Source organism: Phasianus colchicus, chromosome 22 (genome assembly GCF_987193195.1).
Source record: "Phasianus colchicus chromosome 22, bPhaCol1.hap1.1, whole genome shotgun sequence".
Lineage (NCBI taxonomy): Eukaryota > Metazoa > Chordata > Aves > Galliformes > Phasianidae > Phasianus > Phasianus colchicus.
Window position 1 is genome coordinate 2,418,240 of NC_143457.1, and position 10,831 is coordinate 2,429,070.

A 10,831-nucleotide genomic window follows, 5' to 3' on the forward strand; every position below is an offset into this window, starting at 1 on the left:
TGCCAAATATTAAAGCTACCTTGGGCTTTATCCAGGCAATTGGTCACACCAAGCTTCAGCCAGCTGAGTAAAAAATTGAGTTCCTGCAGTGTCTTTGAGTTGCAAGTGAAAAGCAAAGAGCCCAGCATTTCATCTCTTACAGCCCCTTGGCAAGGATTGCAAAAGCCAAGTGGACTTTGTGCAGGTGAGTGGTTCATGGCTACCACGTCCCTGGCTGGTGAGTGTCAGCCTCCAGTCTCTCCACTCGTGTACCAGTGCTGTATTTTCTTAAGTTCCTCACCTGAACGTCAAAATGCCCAATTTAGTTTTTGGTGAGGTTTTATTCTGCTGACATTCTGTACCATGAAAAACTTGTACATGTTTTGAAGTCCAGTTTCATTGAAACTGATCAGTCTGGAACGTAGCAGTTGGTTGAGCAGAAGACAGATGCATTTGTCCTCTGAATCTGGGGCTTGTTTTCACATTAGTTGAGAAATGGAGGAAGTTGCTGTTCCCTGTGGTGACTTTATGGGCCTATGGAACTTTCTTGATTTCATAAATTAGACAGAATCCAGTTTACTGTGATCTTCTTTGGGATGAGCTATAAACGTATGCATTTCTCCTGTCAGCTGTGCTAACTGGAGTTCCAGCTGCTGTGCTGTCACACTTCTCTGCAGCTGAGCAATGCTCTGCTTGGGCAACCGGGGCATTGCAGCTAGAGTTCCTTTGGCAAGATAACTCACTGTGTCTTCAGTTCCCAGAGAAGACTAGAAAGCATTCCTCTAGGAAAATATCAATGGGCTGCAGCTGAGATGAGTGAAGTGATTGGTGTCACAGCAAAAACAACTCCTTCACAAATATCTCACCAGATATAAGCAATTCAGAGACTGCACTGCATATTAAAATGATTATTTTACATGGTGTTTCTCCTTCATCTGCTTTTATATGTTAGGAAGGATCTGCTGTGATAATCTGCCATACGTCCTCGGATTGTCAGCCTGAAGCTGGAAGGAGACTTTCCAGATCTAACACACAGTTTTCATGCCTGCAGATGTGCCTCAGCTGTAGCTGCTTATCAGCAGTTAAAGATGTTCCTTCCTAGATTGGGCACCTAGTTCATAAAATACCAGCATATATTTCATGGAGGTTAATGGAAACAAAGTATGCATCTGCTGTAATAGCTGGTAATTCTGTTTTAGTCACCTCTACTTAAGTTGTTTTTTTTTTTTGCTGATTTCCTTCCTACAACGAAGAGCACTTGACATTAATTGTTTTCATTTCTGTTACCTGGTAATGTTCTTGCATAGTGCCTGAGCAAAAAGCTTAGAGAAATTAACAGTGCTGTGCTTCCAGTAAAGAACAGCTTCTACAACTGTTACAGCCCAAAGACATTTATTGCTTAAGGCGAGCTTGCGTTGCATGCCAGAACTGATGGATTTGGAAAGCCCTGGTAAGAGAAGGGATGAAAGGGGAGTATGTGCACTGTGCTGAATAATAGAAATGCAAGATGGGACTGTTGTAAATATATTGGATTGCAGCTGATAACAGTAAATATGTAAAATAATCAGTGACAACGACTGCTTTGTTTCGCTCCCCATTAAATCACCCAAAGTCAAGATTACCTCTGCAGGTTGCATTGAAGAAGCAGGGAATAAGAAAGATAAAGGAAAGGAGACTGGAAATACTTGCTGAAGAGGGGGATGAATACATTGCAAAGTGGAGCAGCCTGATGTGGCTGAGCAACCTTTACTGCTTTGGAGATGAACATCTGAGAAATGACATACCTCAGTTGTAATAAACAGAGGGATTCCGTTTGGTAAAAAACAAAAAACAACTAACAAAATAAATTATAGCAAAAATAAAAAATGGAGTGTGGCTTTTTAGCAATTTCAAGACCTTTAATTTTACACTTTGTTTCAGGGTCAGACATTTCACAGAGCACTGCAGTGAGTTTAGGAGCACCATATTCTTGTCTCAGGTTAAAGCTCGCATTCATTACTGTGGAGATCTACATTTTGAGCATTCTTCTGTGTTTAAATACAAAAATTTGATGCTGTTCCTGAGCTGTTGCTAAGGATTGGCTAAATATAGAGAGCACTGGTCCCTTCTGGTAGATCTGTGAAGCATTTTGTATGCCAGCTGTCACTTATTACTTATTTTTGCCTTAATACTTACTTAAATGAAACCTAATGGAACTTAACTACAGAAAATAAGATGAGTGTTCTTCTCTGTGTCAGTGGTAGCCATGTAAAATAACTTGCCAGCAATGTGTAGTGACTGGAGGGAGGTTGTGTGCCTGGGCAGGGTGGGAGTTAGACATACACAACTTGGTGAGTGATGGAGAAATTCCATGGGAGATCCAATGCTGTGTATTTGTGTGCTCTAGCTGCTGTTTTAGTTTTAGAATTATTGGCATTGAGGCAGAAATAACATTTTAAAATCTGCATGTTTAATCATTTATACTTAATTGTTTCAGTACGGCTCTTGTGTGGGTTAAACTTGTGTAGAATTAAAGGCTGTGGATGTTTGTGCTGCTCTGTAGTTGTCAGATGACATTCTGTGCTATTTAAGTCATTGTGGATGAGTAGGTCTATAAGCTTAAGACTTCCTGTGATTTCTACTCGGGTTAGTCAGTGAAGGTGTAGCATGTTAAGGATTTGAATGTGGTGATGTGAATGTAGATGGCAGATACCCAAGGTCAGGGAATGGGGCTCTGAGCACTGATGGAGCTGTGGGTGTCCCTGCTCAGTGCAGGGGTTGGACCTGATGGCCTTGAGGGTCCCTTCCAACTGAAATGATTCTAGGATTAATTCAGTTCACACGTGTGAGGAAGACCAGAGGCAATTCCTATTTCAATTGTTGTGGACTGCTATAATAGCATGTTTAAGATGTGCTTCCTCCTGGTAGGACTTTTCAAGCCTAAATGTATTAATCAATTTTGTGAATAGCTTCAGCTGTGCTATTCTTGGTCTGCCCTACTGTGCTAACATATCTTACACTGATGCTTTTATAATTCATAGAATCACAGAATGGCCTGGGTTGCAAAGGAGCACAATGCTCATCCAGTCCCAACCCCCTGCCATGTGCAGGGTCACCAACCAGCAGCCCAGGCTGCCCAGAGCCACATCCAGCCTGGCCTTGAATGCCTGCAGGGATGGGGCATCCACAGCCTCCTTGGGCAACCTGTTCCAGTGCCTCACCACCCTCTGTGTGAAAAAGAATGAAAGATGATGTTGGTGAGATCCAGTAATTTGATCTTCAGTGCTATCAGAAAGGCTTTGCCAAACATTCTCAGAAATTGGTGTTTTAAATAGCCCCAGCTCAGAATTTTCTTATACTTTCCATGGCAACAAGTTCATCCGTTATGCAAATGTCATGTTAACAGTCTCTGTAAATGCATTGCTCCATTTCTTTCCTGCAAAGTGGATGTTTAGTTCTTGGTAGAAGTACGTTTTAACAAAGAGATACGGTTAGTTTGTGAGCATCTGCCTTGAGGTGAACTGAAATGTCTTCCTAAGGTGAGGCTTGGGGGTAACATTTATAATCTCATTGGATGACTCAGTGACTAAAAAGCCTTTTTGTGCATATGTGAAGTGATGGTTTTTGTGTGGCACTCTGTTTCTATAATAGGACAGAATTGTTTTCCTAGCGATAGAGGTGGTTATTTTTTCTTTTTTAATGAGGCAGTTTGGTCCTAGCAGTCACTGTGAAGTTTGTCTTCAGTGCTTATGCTGTCCTTCCTCCTTCTGCTTCTGCTGTGTAAGCTTGAATGTATGTTTTAGGGAAGGGGAGATGCAGGGTGTGGTGGGAGATCCTTTAGTCCCTGAATTTGCTTTTATTTGCAATGTTGAGGGTGTATTTCTCTGTGCTGTTGATGGTCCTTAAACAAGGCAGCTGTACTGGTGATTGAATTGCAAATTAGAACAGAAATGTACTAAAACAATGGGGTAAAAAATGCAGTTTCTCATCAGAGACTTTATGTTTTGAGAGGCAGCTGAGCTGTGGCCATTACTGGTAAGTTAGGCTTGGACAGATTGACAGCACAGGACTGAGATCTGGTGTAGCTCTGAGTTATTCTCATGATTCTCAGGAGTCAGAAGTTAAAATTCCATTGCATTTAATGACAGTAGTTTCTATACACTAAAACTGACATGGGCTGTTATCAGATAACTTCATAATGCTGCAATAAGAAAAGTACTCCATTAATTATTTATAATAATAGATGGCAGACAGGGTCATCTTGACATCAGGATGTTGTTGCCTTTTCTCTGCATGTTTTCATAGGTACTCGCCAGCACTGTTGAAATAAGACTCTTAATGATAGTATGTAGCCATTGAGATTTTAATTGACATCCACTTTAATTAGATGTTTGTGTTTCAGAAATCGAGCTGTGCCATTTACGTCTTGGATCTCACCCTTAGGGCTGCACAGAGATGTGCTGCTGTTGCATCCTCTCAGTGTCTTTTTAACGTTCAGTTTGAGAAGGGTTTGGTATTGGTAATGGAAGGCAGCGCTGGCAGATGTGGTTTGTGTCTTTGAATCAGAAGATGGGTGCCTTCCAACCTGGGTAATGGCAAGTGGTCAGACAGAAGGTCTAAAAACAGAATCAAGACACTTAAGTGTTAACAGCAAAACACTCTGTTCATTCTTTTCCTGCTTAGTTCACTTTCTGTTTAATCAATTATGTATATTAAATAGGCACGGTCCTTAACTTTAAACACCGTGGCATGTGTTGTTGGATGAGTTCTCAAAAGTCTGTGTGACATCACTGAATGTGGTTTTCTTTGTGCTTCTTCAGTTTTAGAGCAGTTTTTGCTATTATTTTCAATTTTTTTTGCATGTGTAGAAGGCATTCCTTTTTTCTAGCTCATCTCTCAGAACAACCAGTCAGTTTCTCACAGGCACCTAGAAATTTAAGTAATTGACATGAAAAACATAGCATATCCATTGGTATGCTGGATATGGAATTAGAGGAGTTCTGATGCACAACAAACTATTTCTCAAATGAAAACTCAACCTGAGCAATGTGGAAATGGCTATAGAGTTGTGGCTTTTGCTGAAGTAGTAAGGATTGTTTAGCTTGGAGATAATCTTTCTTTAATTCTCCTCAACACCAAAATATTGGTATTTAAAAAAGGAGAAAAAAACCTGAACCAGTCCAAATGGGATTTGACCAAGTCTATGCTGTTAGCCTGCAGTTCACATCATGAAACCATGTGGATCTCACTGTTGGTGTAACATGGCAGTCTGTTGTTTTTGGTACTTCTTGTAAGGCATCAAAACAGTGCTTGAGAGATCAGATGAGAGATTCCCCTTCCTGCTTTATGGTGGGAGCTGTGGGAGTGTTTTTGGTGCCGCACTTAAAGCTCATTAAAGATGATAGCATCTTGTATAGTTCTGCAATACTTAATTATAGGATTCGACTCCAAGCAAGACTGTATTTAACTTCTTCCCTCCTGGCATCTGAGCACACGGAACATCTCACTAGGAATTGCCCAGTTGTTGTAGAGTCCCGTTAGTATTTTGGTTAACAGCAGTGATTGGAGTGCAGGCACTGCGGGTTGTTTGGGGATGTCTTGGTCTGTCAGTAGAATTAAGTACAGGCAAATAAAGGTGGTTATTGTTTGTCACCTGAACTCCTCTGAACTAAGCAGCACTGCAGTGTTGATATTGACCAGTTATCTGGCCACTGACAGTAGAGTGAGATCTGTGCCTATTGCAGTGCTTGTCCTAAATGCTGTGTGGGTACTGCAGGTGGTAAGGGCAGGTAATGCTCTTGCTGACCTGTCTACAGCATGCATAAATAGCTTTTAAATATGGTTCCTTCTCCCCTTTCCTCTAAATGGCAAGGCAGAAGTTCCTGCATTCCTCTCTCGACCTTTGTTGCTGTGTGCAGGTAGCTGTTTTTCTGTCTCTTTCTTTCATTCAGTTTCCTTTGCATCTTTCTTCTGCAATTCCTGAAATGCCCATGCACATATATTAAGTTCTGCCCTTCATTTATTCTTTTGTCATTGTTTCCATTTCACTTTCCCTGTGTTTCATTCCTGTATCTTTCTTGTTTAGACCAAGTGGAGGATCCAGCTGGCCGTAGCAGCCATGTAGGACCCTTCAGGAACCTGATGGTAAGTGCACGTGTGTACTTATACTCAGGCTTCCACCAGGTTCTGCACTGTGAGGAGCTGTTTTCCCTCCTGCAGGCTTCTGTCAGTCCTTGACATCTTAAACTGCAAGAAAATTGTGGGGCAGATCTTTGGTTAATTCCTTGTTGATACTTTGAAATCAGAATTGCAGGTAGAGGTTTTCATTGGAATTATGCAGAGAGAAAGTATGTCAGTCTTTCCTGGTTATGTGAATTTAAAAAGCACTTTGGGAACTCTCATGATGGAAAGTCTATCGAAAGCCACTGGGTATCTTCAGAAGATCCTGAATTCTGATGAGTTTGAAAGCTAAGAAGGCATACCACGAGGATATACTCTTCTTCCGTTCTCTTCCAGGACATCTGCTGTTGAATATGATTAGGATCATAGGGTGGATCCATCTTGGACAGTCCCTGCTGTGCTTGAGTATTGGGCACTCTTCTGATCTTTGTAGAGAAAACTGCAAAATACAAGCCAACAGGCTAAAACTAATAACAGGAAAACAACAGAAATTGTATGGTATCCCTGGCTGATGTGTCAGCAACTGAATTGGCACATCTGATAAATGTATGCAGGCATTTTGCTCACTATAAAGGTGAACAGATGCCAAATGAAACTTTTCTTCAAATGCGTTTGGACTTAAAGGCCAATAGCTTAATATATTTCTGACAGTATCAGTAAGTAGGTTACTTTCTTATTTTTTTCCTTCTTAGGAGTGTGCCAAGGTATCTTGCACATGGTCTTTTTCCCATCAATAGGATAAAAAAGTATGCTACCTAAATAACTCCATTTTGGTTAAAAATCCTGATATTCTGATGACTTCCCAGATTATAATTCAAAGTGCTGTAAATTTTCCATTCTATAAATGGAGAACACTTTAGAAAACCTGTTTGCTTTGGTACTTCGGAGTGATTTTTGTTGTTGTTGCTTTTGTGTATCCTGCATTTTGAAGAGCACTCTTTCCCTTTCATCTTGCTGTGAGAAAGAGCTGGCTCTTGGTTTGCAAGGCTTTGACAGTAACCTGTCACCATGCTGAAAATTGAGGCTGCTGTAGAATCAGACTGTAGGGTTGCCAGTGGTTTCATCTGCCATACCATCCTCAGCTGAACCGTCTTGTGAAGCTGCCTGTAGTTTGGCAAAGGTGAGAGGTGCATCCAAGCCTTTTTGATTGAGTCAAGATACAGGTATTAGTCTTGAAATGATAAGTGCTCTGCAATAAAACAATAGCTCTTAGGGAGTTTGAATAGCTAAATACATGTTTTTGTTATGTGGCCCTTAACATGGTGGTGCAGTGTGGATTCCATAGGAATATACTGCAGTTCAATACTTAGACCCTTTACCTAGAAGTTGTTTCTGTTACTGTACAGGTCAAGAACAGTTTGGGGCAGTTTGGTAGATACTTCTGGAGAACTACTTGAATTTCTTGCTCAGATCTTGGTACTACATGTTGAAGTTACAAATAGCTGAGGTGTCCTTAGCATCAAATTGTGGTCGGATCGGACCAAATCAGATACAGTTGGGCTTAAATTGCTCCTGCCTGTGTGAACTGCTGACAGCTCGAAAATGTTTGGTGTTGGAGCCTTGTACTGCCTTGTCAAGTAAATCAGAGTTTGCTCGTTTTGGAAAGCTTTAATGTGAACTGATAGAATATTTGAGGATATTATGGGATTATTGCAAGAATTGCCTAGGAGGAGTGCATGTATATTTTCCAAAGGTGATAAAAATGTGTTCTGAATAACTGTAATATCAGTTTCTGAGACTGAGAACTCTTAAATTGGTAAAAGGGAGACGAAAAAAAAAGGATAATTACACACATGAAGCTGAAAAGCCCTGTGGAATTTGGGGAGCGCCTGTGAAACTTGAGCTCCTTGGGAGGAAATGAAGGTAATTATTTGGATGATGTAGAATGTTCAAATAAAAGCAAGTATTTCCTTTTAAAGCTGACCTGTCTCAGTTCTATAGGAGGGGGTGCATACTTTGAAAATTTGGGTTGGAATAGAGAGGAATTTTTTTTAAAGGCATTTCAGACTTCTGGCCTACAATGTGAAAAATATTTCAAGAAAAAAAGGAGGAAGTTGTTGACAGGATTATGAATTGGAATAACGTGCTTCTAAATGAGAGATGAATTTATGGCTGTAATTCACACTTCTGATTTGAGAAGGGTCACTCTGTTAGCGTGGTGTTCTGTGTGTTAAAGGGAGCAACGGAGACATTTGGATAGCTGCTTCTGGAGAATTCTTGTTCCTAAGAGGTGGGTGTGTGGAAGTGTGAAGTTTCAGATGAGAGTGGTGCTTTCACCACATGCTTACACCTGGAAGTTCATTGAGATGACTTGAGTTAGAGGATTTTGGTTTCATTTGTTCTTCCAGTCCTCGCCATCAGTTCCAAAGATAGCAGAACAGAATCTTCAAGGGCGGGATCAAAAAGATAGTTTAGAACTTTGTAGCACATACATGAGTGAAGTTCTGAATGTCTTTGCATGTTGCATCACAGATTAGGTCTTTGCATAATGCCATTTTACTCTAATCTTCATTGTGTTCATTATCTCGTGCAATTCTAACATACTTCCCAATTTTGCTATCCGAAAGCGTCAGCAAGCTTGGTTGTGTCAGTGGACGTGGTGATACACCCTTACAGTTTGCTATTATCCAGTTCCATCTCATTTGTTTACTGCCTTTGCTGTGTTGGCCAACATGTTTATAGTTCATTTCTTTGATTATAACTCTTCTCCATGTCATAATTCGGAATGTTTGCACAGATTTAGAAGCCTCTGTGAGCTTCCAATTAACACTAAAGAATAATAATGCAATTTCCATACACTTGTATGAAATACAGTAATCTCGCTGATTGAAGGTAATTAATAACTATGACTTGAGCTGCTTAACTCTGTCACAATACATTTCCTTTGTAGTCTGTGCTTGCTTTGTAATATATTTTGCAGGATTGGGTTTTTAGAGACTCACAATTAATTTCTTTCAGGCCCTAGAGACTTACTACCTTATCAATATATAGTCACAGATTAGACATCAAAATTAAATGTGCAGATGTGTAATTTCTTCTAGGTCATCTTTTCTTGCTTCTTTTGTTCTGTACTTGGCCTTAGCACTTTTTGCCCTGTGGTCAGAGTGTTTTCTGAATGTTCTCCTTCCTTGCAGATGTCATTTGAGTTCCTGAAGAAAAAAGAGTTTCTACAGAAGTATGTTGTATTCCAAGGCTGGGTGTTTTAATGTGCCACTCAGATATGAAAAATAAAAATTGCTCAACAGGAATAATGCATATTTGTTTGTTTGTTTTTTCTTTCAGGAAAGAAAAAGACTCAGGAAAGTAAAAACAAGGGGAGGAAGGCAACAGACACAAAGCAGAAAAAGACTGATTTGGATTCTTCGGCAGATATGAGGGATTCTAAAGAGGGTGAGAGTTCTCAAGTATCTAATTGTTTTCTTTCCCATTATGTTTTTAAATCAAAGGACAAGTTTTATCATGTTTAATAAGCTTATGTGTTATCCTAAAGCAGAAAAGTGAACATGTTCATGTTTACCCAAACAGTTTGATTATCAGTCAATTTGGATGTCAGAACTCTGACATTAATAAGGCAACTCTGCAATTGGAAAAAACAGTGTACTGTAAAATTTCTGTGCCCAGACCCCTTTGAACAGGGAAGTCCTGTTCAGTCCAGTTCAAAATGTCTTCAGAGCTTAGTTAAATAGCTGTAATAATGCCTGTATAAGAAAGATCAGTGTTACAAGGGAAAAATATAGTAATAATGCAGAATAGAAAAGCATACTGTTTGTCCTGAAGGTAATCTAAAAAAGATTATGTATGAAATTATGCTTTTTACATATTATGTATGTAAAAATGGCTTAAATGTGTTCTAAATGCGTGGGGTTTTTTTGTTTTACAATCATGGAAAACTTGCCATTGCTGTGGGTGTAACTGGTAATGGTTAAGGCTCTGTACAGGAACTGATAGATATATTTTTTCCAAACTTATTTAACTCTTTTGACACATTTCTTCACTCTGTTGTCTCTTCTGCTTGCACACTGCGTGCACTGTTTTATTGCTGATGTCTTATGCTCTAGCTAGGGAAGGGAGATGAACTTCCTGCTCCACACTCACTGCCATTACAGAAACTCTGTGTGAATTGGCAGAAAGAAATATTTTCTTCAGAAATGGGTGTATCTGACAACAGATAAATAAAATTGGCACACAGAGGTGTGAATAAACAGTCAGTTTACACTGATAAATGAGATGCATGCAGGCAGATTCAGTAGTGTAGGAAATAGGTATTCAGGCAATGGCTAATAGAGAAATTTCATAGACTGGAAAGCACCATGCCAGATCTAAGTTATGCCTTGCCATTCATTATAGTATAAGTCCAGATTGTTGCATTGTGCATAAAGTTAATAATAACTTAGGGAAAATGGTCCAAGTCCAAAATACTTTATCTGTGTGTACTGCTGTACTTTTCTGACACTCTTTTAATGAAAGAAAAACCTATAAAGGTCTTTCAGACATTTCTTTAAATGTTCTGAAGTCTGCTATTTTATATTCTTTGGCCATGATGTTCAATCCTAAGATGTGAAGAATCAGCAGTTGTTTACATTTTCCTGAAGTTTCAGAAAGGAAATTCCTGAGTATGGTTTTGTTTGTTACGGAATCACAGTGGTAAGAAGGAGAAGTGTTGTGGGGGTTGTAGAGTATTGACTTATATTGT

The 10,831-nt window shown here is 39.7% G+C and overlaps 1 protein-coding gene across 8 annotated transcripts in view; it reads left to right on the forward strand.

Moving 5' to 3' along the window:
- Positions 1-10,831, forward strand: part of PRDM2 (PR/SET domain 2) — a 63,214-nt gene that overhangs the window by 32,246 nt on the left and 20,137 nt on the right. For 5 of the 8 annotated variants that reach the window (XR_016459420.1, XR_016459422.1, XR_016459421.1 and 2 more), the window contains exon 7: positions 9,421-9,528. Coding sequence is in view for 5 of the 8 variants with exons in the window: in XM_031613392.2 (XP_031469252.2) it covers positions 9,421-9,528 (108 nt within the window). In the remaining 3 variants the exon portion in view is untranslated. Of the gene's footprint in view, positions 1-6,043; positions 6,103-9,420; positions 9,529-10,831 lie in introns of all 8 variants that reach the window. The other 3 variants (XM_090123111.1, XM_090123112.1, XM_090123110.1) reach the window with 1 other exon arrangement.